At 40.0% G+C, this 17423-nt stretch overlaps 2 protein-coding genes and 1 pseudogene across 2 annotated transcripts in view; all 3 read left to right on the top strand.

Annotated features, from left to right (window-relative positions):
- Nucleotides 1-1311: 1311 nt before the first annotated feature.
- On the top strand, nt 1312-10107 carry LOC139938611 (retinol dehydrogenase 12-like). Its single transcript, XM_071934203.1, has 4 exons — nt 1312-1580; nt 6024-6266; nt 6837-7257; nt 9057-10107. Exons 1-4 carry the CDS (start codon nt 1436-1438, stop codon nt 9247-9249), a joined length of 1002 nt encoding a protein of 333 aa, XP_071790304.1. The 5' UTR covers nt 1312-1435; the 3' UTR covers nt 9250-10107.
- A 1298-nt stretch (nt 10108-11405) lies between these two features.
- On the top strand, nt 11406-14957 carry LOC139938665 (retinol dehydrogenase 12-like; annotated as a pseudogene).
- Nucleotides 14958-16462: 1505 nt separating this feature from the next.
- The window catches only part of LOC139938647 (gamma-aminobutyric acid type B receptor subunit 1-like), a 54130-nt gene continuing 53169 nt past the window's right edge, over nt 16463-17423 (top strand). The window contains exon 1 of the mRNA XM_071934254.1: nt 16463-16696. Coding sequence (XP_071790355.1) covers nt 16463-16696 — 234 coding nt within the window. The remainder of the gene's footprint in view (nt 16697-17423) is intronic.

The following is a 17423-nucleotide window of genomic DNA, read 5'->3' as shown; positions in this document are numbered from 1 at the left end:
CAGCCCCCGATTTCACGAAACTCATCGCAAGTAGCGACGCATCGTAGGGTTTGCGATGCGTCGCTGGATGCGTCGCAGACCTATAAGACACGTCACGGCTGCGACGAGTTCGCAACTTGCGACTTGTAACCGGTCGCAACTTTCACTTGCGACGCGTCGCAGCGCTTCGTGAAATCGGGGGCTGGGTCGACCCCGGTCTGCCCCGAGGGGCTCACCCGGGTCTGCCTCCAGTGCCGGCCCTGCTCCTGTCTGGGGCTCACTTGAATCTCAATCAAACTTCAACCTCTAGTTTCGTTTAATTTTGAGATGTTTTTTTTAAATTATCATTAAAGTCGCCTGGAAATATAATTTTTTTTCTTTCAAACATAAGAGTAGATGCTTACGAACAATAAAACAATTTTTTTAGTAATTGTTTGTCACGATTTATATGTTTAAAAAATATATAAAGTTGTTTGGGGGGCTGACTCCACCTACCCCTTTTGTGACGTCAATCGAGGCAGACTTTGCCTGCAATGCGTATAGTAAACACACGTGCAAAGTACATGTACGGCCACGTCGTGTGTTGGTACATTTTTTTTTTAAACGTACAAACTCACGACTTGTCCGTACATGTACTTTGCAATTGTTTTTACTCTACGCATTACAGGCAAAGTCTGCCTCGATTGACGTCACGAACAGCGCGGTCGAGGTCTACTCTTAAATTTGTAAATAACATAAGAACTGATTTTTTAAAACCTTAGTTAACTGTTTATTCACATTCTACTCATCAAAACACGTAGTGACAACAGCTTTATTTTGAAAAAATACCACTTCCAGGTGACTTTAAAGGCAGTGGACACTATTGGTAATTACTCAAAATATTTATTAGCATAAAACCTCACTTGGTAATGAGTCAATGGGGAGAGGTTGATAGTATAAAAATTCGTGAGAAACGACTCCCTCTGAAGTGCAGTAGTTTTCGAGAAGCAAGTTTCCACGAATTTGATTTCGAGAATTTGAGGTCTCGAAATCAAGCATAAAATAGTATGAAAGCACACAACTTTTCTTTCTTTCATTGTTGTCGCGCAACTTCGGCCACCAATTGACTTCAAATTTTCCCAGGTTTGTTATTTTATGTATTAATGATTAGATACCCCAAGTGAGAAGACTTGTCTTTGTCCAGTGAAACAACCCGGTCGGTGTGTTGATCGGACTACTTGCCTGAGTGGCGTTCCATAGCCCTGTATCTGCTGAATTGATTGGTAGTTATTTACTGAATGCAATGAGGCATCGGATTGTAACCCAACATATGTAACGTTGCAAGAATTGCAACACAGTACTGTGTACTGTGTACTGTATACAGTATAATGAGACAACAAACACGCATTATACTAAGGGGGGACGGTTAATCTTTCCTACGTGCGAGAGTCTAGACACAACTCAGTAACTCTTTTTAATGATGGCTGCCCTTTCTTCTGTTCTTAAATGGATCATGCCCATTTTGGTTGCCTTGTATGGGGTATGGTACTGGCAGATTATCGCAAGCAGACGTTACTGTACCAGTGATGCGTTACTCAACGGCAGGACGGCAATTATTACGGGTATGTAACCAGCATTAGTGCACGCCTGAACAACTCCACACGTACATGCACATGGAGTTAATGCACCATCTTTAAATGCAAGTTCTCAGAAAAGAATCATATTCTATCCAGCAGTAGATTTATTTGGGAAGAACATTTAAACTTTATAGTGGGTGCGTTCGTTTTAATAGCTTCCCTGGGTCTACCCCGCGGTGCTCACCCGATGAGCCCCTGACAAGAGGTAATCGAACGACCACTCTCGGCGCTCTCGTAGTGGCGTCGTTTACCTGGGGCCAGCCCCCAACTGACCCACTCCTAGTCTTGGTTCCAAGACCATTGGTGTTGCGCGGTCACACATAACCAACGTTCCGATTATGCACGGCAAAAACTGTCCACGCTTGTTATGAACGAGCGCTAGCGGGCGCTCTTTAGGACATAGACCTTTTCGCAAATACTGGGGCGCGCGCGTAAATACTAACCCACTCCACAAGCAGGGCACTGGGGGCTGACCTGGGTGAGGCCTTGGAATGACGTCTAAAGCTATTAAAACGCACCGGGTAGACCGGGATGACCCAGGGAAGCTAAACGAACGCACCAAGTAAACGTGTGGAATGGTTGTACCCGCAAAAAAAAAAAAAAAAAAATCCTAATCTATAAAATAAATTTATTGATTTTTAAATCTTAAGCCATCAATGTTCACATGGATGGCAAGACTTGCGGGTACCGTAAAGTTTCTTCAACCATCAACATTAGTGTCGCCATCGAGTGTATTTTTTTATACAAAATACCTCCAATTATTGGTCGTTTGGATAACTTTCCGTATGGCGCCACCTTCTTTTCACTCATTTTTACAAAAAGGGATATCTCATTGAGGTAAATTAGATATTATTTCATATCGAATGAAAAAGTGGTGGCGCCATTCGGAAACTTTTCCAGTTGTTTTGTTTCAGACAAATTCAACACTTGTTTGAACATTTAATACATGTTTTTACAAACAGTTGGGCCTATTTTAGCTGTCCGTTTTTGTTTTATTGGTTTATTTATTTCTTAATTACCCTCCTTGTGAAATACTGTTTTTCAGCAACTATACAAAAAAACATCAACATTTTAAAAATGCATTTATACAAATAGATATGTATAACAACTAAATGACATATTAAAAATAGAAAACAGCTAAATTTAAATAAAGACTACAGACATATAACAACATCACCAAACTTTACAACATACAATAAAGACAGAAGAGGTTAAAAACCTGGGCCAGCCAGGAAAAAAAAGTCACCACAATGCCTCGCCTTTTAAAAATTCAATTTATTGTGTACTGTATTTTAAAACTTAAAAAGGGGAAGTTGACTGAATAAATTACATTAAAGGAACACGTTGCCTTGGATCGGTCGAGTTGGTCTTTGAAAAGCGTTTGTAACCGTTTTTTATAAAATGCATATGGGTAGAAAGATTTTGTAAAAGTAGAATACAGTGATCCACACAAACATGCCTCGAAATTGCGTGGTTTTCCTTTTACCTCGTCGACTAACACGTCGGCCATTTATGGGGGTCAAAATTTTGACTCCCATAAATGGCCGACCATGTTAGTTCGCACAGTAGAAGGAAAACCACGCAATTTCGAGGCAAACTTGTGTGGATCATTGTATTCTACTTTTATAACATCTTTCCAACCATATGCATTTTATAAAAAACGGTTACAAACGCTTTTGTTTTGACCAACTAGTCCGATCCAAGGCAACGTGTTCCTTTAATGGCTTTCCATAGTTTTCCCTATGGGCTATGGACGTTGCAATCTATAGAAATTAGTAATAATTATTATACAGACCTGGAAAGCATTAAAGGCATGGACACTATTGGTAATTGTCAAAGACCAGTCTTCTAACTCGGTGTATCTCAACATATGCATAAAATAACAAACATGTGAACATTTGAACTTGTTTGTCGAAGTTTCGAGATAATAATAGAAAAAACACCCTTGTCACATGAAGTTGTGTGCTTTCAGATGCTCGATTTCGAGACCTTAAAATCTAATTCTGAGGTCTCAAAATCAAATTCAAATATCAGTGGAAAATTACTTCTTTCTCGAAAACTACGTTACTTCAGAGGGAGCCGTTCCTCACACTGTTTAATACTATCAAAAGCTCTCCATATAGCTCGTTATGATTGTTTTGAGTAGTTACCAATAGTGGCAATACGTTGTATCGCCGCTAGTCACAGAGCACAATGGTTATCTTTTCTTCCTTTGGCTGTGTGATGAAAGCTTTTGCTACGTCAGTCATGCATGATAACAATGCGCTCATAAATTGTGAATTATCAGACCATTTTTGTCGCTGAAATAAAAACAAACCGGGGAAGGTGGTAAAGGAAAGGTACACTATTGGTAATTGTCAAAGACCAGTGTTCTTACTTGGTGTATGCCAACATAAGCATAACAATACAAGCCTGTGAAAATTTGAGCTAAATTGGTCATCAAAGTTGCGAGAAAATGATGAAAGAAAAAAACATCCTAATGCTTTCAGATAGGAATAAAATACTTCTAGCTAGAAGTCTTTTAGTATTTAAGTGAGGAATTACTTCTTTCTCAAAAACTACGTTACTTCAGAGGGAGTCGTTTCCCACAATGTTTTATACTATCAACAGCTCTCCATTGCTTGTTACCAAGTAAGTTTTTATGTTAAAATTGGTTTTGAGTAATTACCAAACGTGTAGCTTCCCTTTTATGGCAAATCATAGCTTACATTTGTATTTTGGAACCTATCGATTGTCTCTTGTAGGCCTAGATGTACATGTGCACCGTAAGTTAAGCTGTGAATATTTTATTTAAAGGCTCTTGACACTATCTGTAATTACTCAAAATAATTGTTAGCATAACAACTTACCTGGTAACAAGCAATGGAAAGCTAGCAATTTTTTTTTTTGTAATTACAAATAGTGTCCTGTACCTTTAAAGATCTTGTACACTATTGGTAATTGTCAAAGACCAGTCTTCTCACTTGGTGTATCTCAACATATACATAAAATAACAAACCTTTGAGCTCGATCGGGCATCGAACTTGCGAGATAAAATAATGAAAGAAAAAACACCATTGTCACACGAAGTTGTGTGCGTTTAGATGGTTGATTTCGAGACCTCAAGTTCTAAATCTGAGGTCTTGAAACCAAATTCGTGGAAAATTACTTCTTTCTCGCACTTCAGAGGGAGCCGTTTATCACAATGTTTTATACTACCAACCTCTCCCCATTACTCGTCACCACGAAAGGTTTTATGCTAATAATTATTTTGAGTAATTTTTTTTTTTTTTTTTCAATTGTGTTTTTTTTTTGCTGGTAGTAGGCATAGGTGCTTATCTATAGTAAAAACCTGGTGAAATGTATTGAGGCACCTGTAGCTGGATCTCTAGCTAAGACCAGCATGTACCTCATTTCACTCCCATGTTGCACGTACTGAGTATTTGCGATGCGGGTCGGTTACATCAGGATTAGTCCTCACTTAGGACTAGATACGAGTAATTCTTCCTAACTCGAGATAAGACTATAGTCTTAACTATTTGTGAAATCTACCCGGTCGGCTGTATGATTAGTGGTTTAAAGGCAGTGGACACTATTGGTAATTACTCAAAATAATTATTGGCATAAAACATTTCTTGGTGACGAGTAATGGAGAGAGGTTGATGGTATACATTATTGAGAGAAACGGGTTCCCTCTGAAGTGCCATAGTTTTCGAATTTGATTTCTTACACCAACTGTGAAGGCTAGTCTTTGACAACTACCAATAGTGTCCACTGCCTTTAATGCAACTCCCTATTTTTTATTTATTTAATTTTAATTTCAATGTGCAATATTTTGAAATTGTAGTTAATAGTGTTCTATTTAACCTCATAATTTAATTTAGATTGTAATGTTTTAAATGTACATTGTTTTAATTTAGCCTTTGTGCTGCGAGGACAGGTTTTTTTAAAGATACAATTTTATCTATGCTTTGAATCTTTACAATTTATTTGAATCTTCAATATGGAAGGTCACATGCAGCCGCCTACGACTTCCGTTACTTGTGTGTAACAAAATCCATACGAACATGGGTTGCAAAGTATAGACAGTGTCAATCAAAATAGTTTTGTTCCATAACCAGTTTCTTGAAAGTGATGATCTTGATACTTTTGGTCAGCTGCTCAGATCGTTCTGACAATCCCTTTGTAAACTATTTTGTCAAGATGGTCTGGGTGTCGTCCATGAGGGGAGGGTTATTCTGTTTATTAAAACACGTCTTTTTGTACATTTTTTTGGTAAATATTATGTACCTTCTCTGTTTTTTGAGGTTTTGTTGAAATGAACAACTAAATAAATACATCGATGTAACCCATATCCGAACAGATTTCAACACCAAACATCTAAGTTCGGATTTTCAATTGTTTACTTCTAATTTTATATACGTTCTTCATTCATGTTGTATTTAATAGGAGGTAACTCCGGCATCGGTCGGGAGACGGCTTTTGACTTGGCCAAGCGAGGAGCTCGGGTCATCCTCGCCTGTCGCAATCTACAGAAGGCCGAAGACGTAGCGAAGGATATCAAGAGTAGTACGGGTAACTCGGAGGTTGTGGTCCGTCATCTCGATCTGTCCAGCTTGCAGTCGGTCAGAGAGTTCGCCCAACAGTTCATTGAAACTGAGGACAGACTTGACCTTCTCATTAATAATGCAGGTGATTTATATTTGATTGTTTCTGACATTTTAGGTGTGTCTTTGAACCGTAATTAAACACACTTTAAAAGGTTATATTTGGCGTTACCAAACCTGCTTACAACAATGGTGGTTTCACAAACCTGCTTACACCAATGGTGGTTTCACAAACCTGCTTACACCAATGGTGGTTTCACAAACCTGCTTACAACAATGGTGGTTTCACAAACCTGCTTACAACAATGGTGGTTTCACAAACCTGACTAGATTTTGTCTCCAATTAGCAAAATTCCTACTCATGTACATGGTGTTACTGCAAACCTTACTAGATTGTATCTCTACCAAGGTTTCAAATCCTATACTCACGTGTTTGTAATACGGCAAACCCTAGATTGTAGTTGTATATGCATAGTTTAAAATCTTACTGATTTTCGTAAAGCACTGTAGATGCCTAAACCATTCACAAGGGTGCTGGTATCTTAATCTCATTTAATTTAAAGATTGGTTTTAATGCTAAGCATAATACAGATGAGTTGATTGATTCGATACAAGTTAGTTTTTTACATCCACTGACTATTCTGACATTTTTCAGGGGTAGCCTTCGTCAAAGAGGGCGCAGTCACAAAGGAAAACTTCGACATGTGTTTTGGCACCAACCACTTCGGTCATTTCCTCCTCACCAACCTCCTCCTAGAACTATTGAAGAAGAGCGCCCCCAGTCGGGTCATCAATGTGTCCTCAGGCGGTCACGAGGCCGTCTTCTCACCTCTTAATTTCACTCGGGAGGCAGCAGACGGAGAAAGCCAGATACTTTACCCATACTTGGATGGCTATTTTAAAAGCAAACTGGCGAATGTCCTCTTCAGTCGAGAGCTTGCGAGGCGCCTGAAATCGACCAGCGTAACCTCAGTGTCTTTGCACCCTGGCGTTATCTACACTCCAATCTGGGCGACTATGCCCAACGTAAATTGGATCTGGACGCTGTATTATTACTTGTCTCTTCCGTTTGTCAGGTGAGTTGGTTGATGGTTGAAACAAAACTGTGCACAGGACTGTGTATCTGGTAGTCAAGTGCGCCCTAAGTGTACATTGTGCAAAGTTAACGTTGGTGTCGCGACCAGTAGATGCACTCTCTTTTTTTTCTTTTGTAGCCTTACATGCACGAGAGAGCACCGTATTAAAACTTCGTTCTGTATTACTCATGGCATGTATATTGTAGGGTCATGGTTCTGGCCATGCTCCAAAATATATTTATCTGTGAGGGATATCACACAGGACCTCTCATTGGGTATTGTTGTGTTTTATGAGAGAAATATCTGTATTCTTAGGGCCAATTGAATCACTGTGAACTTGTTTATTGCAAGCTTCGTGTGTGCGTGTAAAGCAGGTGTGGCATGCAATTATGTCCTCTATGCAATACTATCCGGAGGACAGTATTGCATATGCAATAATGTCCACCGGACGGTTTTGCGTATGCAATCGTGTCGTTTCGGATGCTGCTGCATAATGCAATTGTGTCCACCCGGACACATTTGCATATGCTGTTGTGTCCGCCCCCGTGCAAAACCGTCCTTGCAGTAAATTAAACGCCCCTGGTCGACGGAACACGTTCGCCATTTTTTTTTACAAGCTATTAAGTGCATGTCATGTATGTTCGGTCGTTGGGTATTCGCTGCAATCATAAATTACGTGAATATTGCATATACACAGCTTCAGTGCATGCACGCTCGCTTATACGCACGCACTATGTCCAGTGTAAATGTCCACCGCACGATTTTTGCATAGCCCCGGACACGATTGCATATGCAAAAGTGTCCGGAGCGGACAGTATTGCATGGCGGACACAATCGCACCTGACACCGGCATTGTGCATGTTGTGCTGATATTTTGGTCACCCTCAACTTTAGCCTGTACATAACAAGTTAAAGGAACACGTTGCCTTGGATCGGACGAGTTGGTCTATAAAAAGCGTTTGAAACCGTTTGTTATGAAATGTATATGGTTAGAAAGATGTTTTAAAAGTAGAATATAATGATCCACACAAGTATCTCTCAAAATTGCACGGTTTTCTTTTTACATCGCGAACTATCACGGTCGGCCATTTATGGGGGTCAAAATTTTGACTCCCATAAATGGCCGACCGTGTTATTGGACGAGGTAAAAAGAAAACCACGCAATTTCGAGGCATATTTGTGTAGATCATTGTATTCTACTTTTACATCATCTTTCTAACCATATGCATTTTATAATAAACGGTCAAAAAACGACCAACTCGACCGATCCAAGGCAACGTGTTCCTTTAATGTGTTATTGTGTCGTTGTGCATTGCATTGCATTGCATTGCATTGCATTGCATTGCATTGCATTGCATTGCATTGCATTGCATTGCATTGCATTGCATTGCATTGCATTGCATTGCATTGCATTGTTTGTTTACAATATATCACATTTCTATTTTTTAATATTTTTATTTATTTTGGGTCGAACAAATACAAATGGACTAGAGGAGGATTTTGACAAACGACCTGCCTTTATGATCAGCTCCTGCTGCTATACAATTTTTTTTTTTGTCTGTGCTTAGTAATTAGGATGATTAAAACCAGTGCACGAGAGTAGTTTGTTTAAGTGGTCATTATGTTGACGGTTTTATTGATTTCTTTTTGGCGAATTCTCGTCCTTTTTAATATAAGGACTGTGGTCTCCTGTCCGTGTCTCTACACATCTGCAATATGTGTAGTCCTTCTAGGAAATTGATACGTGACTAATAAAACATGATACATTGCTAAACTGAAACTGAAACTCTTCATTTCAGGTTGCTACTAATCGACGAGACGGCTGGAGCGCAGACTACGCTCCATTGTGCTCTGGATGAATCGGTGGCTGAACTCTCCGGAAAGTACTTTGATAACTGCGCGGAGAAAGAACCGTCGACATTCGCTCAAGATGACGAGCTCGCCAAGGAGTTATGGACAGTCAGTTGTGAAGCTACTGGTCTCAAATGTTGATTAAATCGTTTTTACATCACTACTGTTTTTCTCCTCGGAATACTTTTTTGCAAAAACAAATCGGTGTTTGAAGAGTCGCTTAAAATAACTTTTTAGGCGAAACCATTTTTCATTATTTGGTATTCTAAAATATATTGCATCAGCTAGTATATCAAAGGGGAATACATGTATGAACACCGTTTGACAATGCATGCTTAAAGATGAGGGGAGAGATTAGTTTTATCTCTCATTCATAAAACTAATCGTCTTTTGGGGGTGATATTGTGTCAATTTTTATTGTTATATAACTCAAACTTATTGTGAACATCGAAAATATGATGCATTTGTAAAATCTGGGTGTGTTTGTTGACAATTTGATTTATTTGTTTAATTTGTTCATTTATTTCAACTTTTTGTTGGGGGTGGTAAACAAAAACGTGTGCTTTAAAAACTCTTCTTTTTTATAGCAATTTTTCGACTCGACTGTAGGAGCCTATGATTTTTTGTCAGCAGTTGAATTTTCCAAAATAAAAATTTGCAGTTGATAGTGGACATGAAAATTTTGTTTATGGCGCGGGCGGTGTTTAATAGTACTTAAAATTTATGTTTGATTTTCGCTCTATTCAAGTATTATTAATTTTTTTACGGATTGTATTCTTAAATGAAAGTTCCCTTGATATATTATGTGTCTACTATGAATAATAGGTCTATTTTTTTAATGAAAGTGTGCATATTATTGTGGACGAGGGAAACATTCAAAATAAAAAAAAAAGGTTAACAAGTACATGCAGTTCTTATATAATAGTACCTACATTTTATCTTGTTAAGAGATAATTATGTACTTCAAAATTATAACTTGAAATGAGTCTGCAATAATAAAACCGAATCTTATACAAATGATTTTGAATCAAACTTGTTTGATGTTAGTCTTTGGTAAAAAGGTTAACAAGTACACAGCAAGCGCCTCCGTGAGGGAGAAAAAAAGGTGTCCCAACCAAGGTAGTTGCGGCCATCTTGTTTCTCCTTTTAGAAACCAGCGTAACCAAAGGGAGGCTGATTGGTGCCTGCAGGCGATTTCACGAACCGCTTAATCATATCTCGAGTTAGGACGAGTAACTCGTAGTTAGGACGAGTAAACTCGTCCTAACTTAAGATGGGTTCAATGCGTCCTAAACGTGTATGGATACGGAACTTAACTCGTCCTAGGATTATTCCTAAGTTGGAAGGAGTGTGGTAAAATCGACGGCAAGTCCTTTCAACATCAGATTGTTTTGGTTAATTAATTAATTTATTAGTTCATAAGAGGACTCTGATAACAATGTACGAGGTGTAGTAGAGCCTAGAATATAGATATGGCACGTTGGCAACGTGTCATCTCCTGGTCCGCATCCTGTGTGTCTAGTCTTGGTTCAATACGGTTGATATGAATCAATTCGTGGAGGTTTTCAACAGGCGGCGCACCACCACTTTTAAGATGGTTCGTAGTCGAGCCAGCTGATCAAAGATGACAATGTCTCATTGGTCATTTTGGGAGTCGCGTTAACCAATGGTAGATCAGATGTGGTCTTCCTCTTGATGTTGTAACCATGAGTATTACATAACTTTTTAGACTGGCCCTTCAACAGCAGACACATGCGTGTTTTACATAACAAATGACTTCATTAGATACAATGATTTCATTGGATATACGTGCAGTGACGTAAGCTTTCCGTGTGGTTTGATTGGTCCGAGGTGAATGTTTGCTAGCTGCCATGTTTTGTCATCTGCATGCAGCAGCGTGCATTTATTTGATATGTTGTAACTATGTAGACCAGGGATTTGACTGTAAATCTCCAAAGGAAATTAATGTGAGATCATCAGAGGTGACCAAAGACGGAGTTTGACGTAAAGGCTCAAGGCTCAATAATAATCACTACACTAGAATCTGAGTAACTAAACACACATGACCTAAAACACGTAATCAGGGAATTTTAACTATAGCATGATTTGAAGAACGACAAAAAACACTCCGAAGATATTATCATATCAAAATGGTTGACTTTGTTCGCCCTTATCGTGAGCCATTTTGGAGTTTGGTTCGAAGTTCACTGTCCAATGGACATTGATTGTAGCCTAATCAGTGAGGATGTAGACTTGTGTGCAAGTCGTTAATGGTCACACGCGGTGAGATAGTCGAGTTGTTGAGGCGGTGCTCTCGCGAAATCACTGCTCTCGTGGGAACTGCTGGTTGCCCGACTTCTACTCCCCATTGAAGTCGTGATAGTAGTAGTCTGATCTTGCAGGGCCAGCAGTCTCGCAAGAATACCGCTGGAATCGCGGGGAGAGTCGGAACGCTATCACAGCGACAGACACGACTTGTCCACAAGTCTAGTGAGGATGAACAGGAAGGAATGGGTATATAATGTGAATTAAACCCAATTGACAAGAGCAGCTTTTCTGTGAAGACTCGCTACTTTGTCACCCCGTTATATACGCAGTGATGGCTGCCTTAAATATTATTCTGAAATGGATCGTGTCCATTTTGGTTGCCCTGTGCGGGGTAAGTTACTGGCAGTATATCGCTAGCAGATGTTACTGTACAAGCAATGCGGTGCTCAACGGCAGGACGGCCATTATTACGGGTAACTACACAACATGAACTGAATGCTCCTCCCCAAACCTCGAAACCCCAACTTTACCCCTAAAAACAACAACATAATCTGCAATCACTGTTAAAAGCAAGTTGTGAAACGTTTTGAAGGCACTGGACAAGTTTGGTAACTTTCAACCAGTATTCTCACTTGGTATATCTCAACATAATAGAGCATATACATAAAACAACGAACCTAATCACACAGACCACAATCAGGGTAGTGTGACGTCAGTGATGGTGCAAGGGTTACTTGTGTATAACAAAATCCATAGAAATTCTGGATGCAAAATAAAACTGTACAGGACAGTAGGTCCTAATTCATATCCGAATAGGTTTACCACAAAACATTAAAGGAACACGTTGCCTTGGATCGGACGAGTTGGTCTATAAAAACGTCTGTAACCTTTTTTTATATAAAATGCATATGGTTGGAAAGATGTTTTAAAAGTAGAATACAATGATCCACACAAGTTTACCTCGAAATTGCGTGGTTTTCCTTTTACTGTGCGAACTAACACCGTCGGCCATTTATGGGAGTCAAAATTTTGACTCCCATAAATGGCCGACGTGTTAGTCGACGAGGTAAAAGGAAAACCGTGCAATTTCGAGGCATGTTTGTGTCGATCATTGTATTATACTTTTACAACATCTTTCTACCCATGTGCATTTTATAAACAACGGTTACAAACGCTTTTCAAATACCAACTCGACCGATCCAAGGCAACGTGTTCCTTTAAATTTCGGATTTTCAACTAAATTTCCAAGTGTTCTTTATAGGAGGTAACTCCGGCATCGGTCGGGAGACGGCATTGGACTTGGCCCAGAGAGGAGCTCGGGTCATCCTCGCCTGTCGCAATCTACAGTAGGCCGAAGACGTAGCGAAGGACATCAAGAGTCGTACGGGTAACTCGGAGGTTGTGGTCCGTCATCTCGATCTGTCCAGCTTGCAGTCGGTCAGAGAGTTCGCCCAACAGATCATTGAAACTGAAGACAGACTCGACCTTCTGATTAACAATGCAGGTGAAAGTTTTACAGTTTGGTGTTACTGCAAAACTTACTATATCGCATTTCCACCATGCAAAGTTTCAAATCTCGGTCATGCAATTAGCAGTTGAAACCGTCTGTTATAAAATGCATATGGTTAGAAAGATGTTTTAAAAGTAGAATATAATGATCCACTCGAATATGCCTCGAAAGTCCATGGTTTTCCTCATACTTTACGAACTATAACACGGTCGGCCATTTTTAAGAAGTCAAAACTAGACTCCACAAAACGACGTGCCGTGTTAGTTCACGACGTAAAAGAAAAACCATGCAATTTTGAGTGATACTTGTGTGGATCATTATATTCTACTTTCAAAACATCTTTCTAACCATATACATTTTATAACAGACGGTTTCAACTGCTAATTGCATGACCGAGATTTGAAACTTTGCATGGTGGAAATACGATAAAGAAAGGTTTGCGGTAACACCATGTATTTTTTGTTAATCTCTAAATTGAGTTGGGGTGGTTCCTTAAAGAACGTTTGGTTTAACTCGACGTTTCGATCAGTATGCTCTGATCGTCTGCTGGAGAAGAGATAATCATTACATGTTACCGCAAACCTTGCTATACATTATAAAAAGGTTGCTTTTCGTGCTCATGTTTGGTTTGCCCAAAATCTCAATCTCACGACTTGTGTATTATAATGTAGAAATGTGTTTTCATGCCAGGCATTAAGATGGAGTTAAAATACTCAATAGAGCTTTTGTTATTTACTCCAAAGAAAATAATACAATTGGCTACTTTGACATTTACATTATTCAGCGGTAGCTTTCGTCGAAGAGGGCGCAGTCACAAAGGATAAATTCGACTTGTGTTTCGGCACCAACCACTTCGGTCACTTCCTTCTCACCAACCTCCTCCTAGATCTACTGAAGAAGAGCGCCCCCAGTCGGGTCATCAATGTATCCTCAGGCGGTCATGAGGTTGTCTTCTCACCTCTTAATTTCACTCGGGAGGTAGCAGACGGAGAAAGCCAGATACTTTACCCATACTTGGATGGTTATTTTAAAAGCAAACTGGCGAATGTCCTCTTCAGTCGGGAGCTTGCAAGACGCCTAAAATCGACCAGCGTTACATCAGTGTCCCTGCACCCGGGTCTCATATACACTCCCATCTGGAAGAATGTCCCAAACACAAACCGGTTCTGGGCGCTTTGTTATTACGTATCTCTTCCATTTTTGAGGTAAGTTAGTCTTTCTCTTTTTTGTATGCAAGTCGCCAGACACACAATGCATGAAGGCAACTTAAAGGTGTGGGCTACACACATTTTTCCAGGGGCCGTTGCCAACTACTTCTAGGGTTGAAACAGGGTTACCCTTTTACAGTCCATATACGGATTTAGGCTTGGGTATCATTCATCAGAAGCCTGGGTGGTAGAGCAGAAAGCACCACCTGCCCAACTTTACAAAACAATCATGGTTAAGTGTTTTGCTTGAGAACATTAGTGTCACGACCGGAACTCGAACCCACACTCTGCTGATCTGAAACACCACAGCTTGAGTCCGTTGCTCGGGCCATGACACGCTTGATTAATTTTTTTATGTCAAATATTATAATCATTATTTTGCTAAACTATTTATATATTCATTATAGGTTGTTTTTAATAGACCAGACGGCTGGAGCGCAGACTACGCTCCATTGCGCTCTGGATGAGTCGTTGGTTGAACTCTCTGGAAAATACTTTGCGAACTGCGCGGAGTATGAACCGTCGACATTCGCTCAAGACGATGAGCTCGCCAAGGAGTTATGGACAGTCAGTTGTGAAGCCACTGGTCTCAAATGTTCATTTTGTTAAGTTCGCTAAGTAATGTTGCAAGAACAAAGTGAAATCTTAACAGTCTTAGAAATTAGGCCTATACCTTTTCCGTAGCAAAAGAGAAACATGGACACAATTTAAACCCGGTTAGCTTTACAAAATAAGACCAATTTGTAAAATCTTGAGCAATAAGGGAGAAACCGGTAAACGAAATAATATTTGTTGTTTTTAATCCTGTTTTGTTAGACCATTCTAACTGTAGGCCTAGTGATATTTTTCAGCTGTATACTTGAAAAATAACAGACATAAAGCTTTGCAATTAAACATGAACATGCAAATTGATTTTCACTCTTGTATTATTTATTTTGTACTAAAAGTATTCAGTGGTATGTATAGTTCTATTGACATGGCAAAAGTGCGAGGTCGCTACATATATAGTGTACTGGCGATCAGCAGGCAGACCTAGCCTGAACATCTGACGTCACACTTCGAGGTTCGTGAATAGCGCCAGAGAGTGGTCTCTCGCGACCTTTCTTTTGTTGATAAACAAATCGCCTTGGTTGGCATGGTCGGCCGACTGTTAGTAAAACACTCAATCGTAAAAACAGATGTTTTAACCAAATTCAGCATTTCCTGCAAACTTTCAATTAAAGAAAATACCTCTCATAATTAGTTGTTTTGTTTTAAACAAAATCAACACATTTGGTAACATTGTTACCAAAAATAGCGATCTTTTCTTGATTTGCACTTACGGCTTTCCATAGTTTTCCAATCTGGGTTGGCAAAAACTCGGGCTGTGACGTTGCAAAAAAAAAGGTTTATAGGTTATTCCCCGTCATTGTGTGCACCTTTCACCTAAATTAGATTTATACTCGGACGAGCGCAAGTGCCGCAGCCAAACGTCACCTCGGACCAATCAATATACAAATACTGAATGATTACGTCATTGCACGTTTATCCAATGAAATAATTATATCCAATGAATAATTCCTGGTTCGGTAAAATAAAAACCCGTCTTTAACCCTTGCGGATAAAGACAGGGGACCAGTCTAGGTTTTCCTGTGTTGTTTTCATGCCCTAGATGGATCACATGGGTGCGTTCGTTAAGCTTCCCTGGGTGTACCCCGCGGTGCTCACTCGGGTGAGCCCCTGACAAGAGCTAATCGAACGATCACACTCGCCCTCTTGTGGTGACAGCGTGCACCTCAGGTCACCCCAAGTGACCCACTCCACAAGCAGGGCACTGGGGGCTGACCCAGGTGAGCCCGTCAAAGCTATTCGAACGTACCGGGGCAGACCGGGGTCGACCCAGGGAAGCTAAACGAACGCACCCAATATAGCTTACAAATTGTACAAGTCACAAGAGGTCGCTATTTACATGGTGTACCAGCGATCAGGCATTTGAACAAGAAACCACAGTCACAGACTCGGGGCCCAAGTTTACAATCCCATTGAATGTATAATAACTATACGGTGAAGCCTTGGAGGTAGAAGAGCGTTGCGCAGTCTATTAGCAATCGTATTGTTCCATAAGTATTGTTTGAAGCTTTGCCTGAAGACGAACAGAATAATTTTATACTAGCAGAGTTTCGTGTTTGAGACGTCGAGACCACACACTCGGCTCTTTTCAGAGGCAACACTACCACAAAATAGATTTACACTTGGTTGTACCCACAAGTTTACTATTTATAAGTTCTTATTACGTATTGTTCCTGCTCTTGTAAAACCACATTCTTTGTTCGGCATTCATTGATTCACCAAAGAGAAACGTTGGCAGCGTGGGCGCTCAAAAGCCCCAATGTTTAAACTGGTTGCGTGTGTGATGGTGGTGGGTGTCGTCTGCTCGTCGTGTGAGAGTGCATCATCAAACAACAAAACCAAGCTGTACCTTCTTGGTCTGTTTCCAATGACCGGGGCTTGGGCTGGAGGTGAGGCCCTCTTGCTTGCTAGTCAGCTAGCCGTAAGAGATATCAATGCCAATCGTGGCGTGCTACCGGGATTCGAGCTCGTCTTGCTACCCAAAGACACAGCGGTAAGACCAAACCCACTGTTGTTCCTATTTTGGTTTCTACCCATAAATACACCGATGCGTGTTTAACAATGTATACTCAGTACTTTCCCGAATTATGTGTGTGTGTGGGGGGGGGGGGGGGGGGCACACACGGGCATATTACTCGTGTCGGATTCGAACCCACGACCTTTGCAATTCTAGACCAGTGTTGTAGCAACTAGACCAGTTCGAATACTATGTTTTAGCAGCGGGTAATAGATGTTAGATGTTACATATACACCTATGTGTGTTAAATAGCACTGCATACTCAAATACTGTTTCAAAATTCTAAAAATGTTTTAGGAGATAAGTCAACTCATATCTCTTTGTGGTTTAGATATTTTGAATTAATTTTCACTTAAAAGCCACTGGATGGGGTGGATTTCGTAAAGATATAGTCTTCTCTCGAGATAGAATGGGTTACTCGAGCTCGGACAAGTCTGAAGGTTTTTTTTTAAATAACTCCTATATAGGACTATATGATTTTATTTTGCGTGAAATCGACCCCAGGACACTATTGGTAATTTTTGTCGAAGTACTGTTTAGCATTAACTTACTTGGTAATGAGCAGTGGAGAGCTGTTGGTATTAAAAATGGTGAGAAACGGCTCCCTCTGAAGTAAATTAGTTTTTTGAGATAGAGGTAATTTCTCACTCAAATATCAATCAATCAATAAAACATTTATTTCCACATTCACATCAAATGGAGG

Source organism: Asterias amurensis, chromosome 6, assembly GCF_032118995.1.
Source record: "Asterias amurensis chromosome 6, ASM3211899v1".
Taxonomy (NCBI): Eukaryota; Metazoa; Echinodermata; class Asteroidea; order Forcipulatida; family Asteriidae; genus Asterias; species Asterias amurensis.
Note: the sequence above shows the minus strand (reverse complement) of the source record. Positions and strands in the feature narration are given on the sequence as shown.

Coding starts and splice junctions, on each gene's coding strand:
- LOC139938611 (XM_071934203.1), top strand. CDS start 1,436: ATGATGGCTGCCCTTTCTTCTGTTCTTAAATGGATCATGCCCATTTTG. Junction 1,581..6,023: donor CAGGACGGCAATTATTACGG/GTATGTAACCAG, acceptor TGTATTTAATAG/GAGGTAACTCCGGCATCGGT. Junction 7,258..9,056: donor TTGTCTCTTCCGTTTGTCAG/GTGAGTTGGTTG, acceptor TCTTCATTTCAG/GTTGCTACTAATCGACGAGA.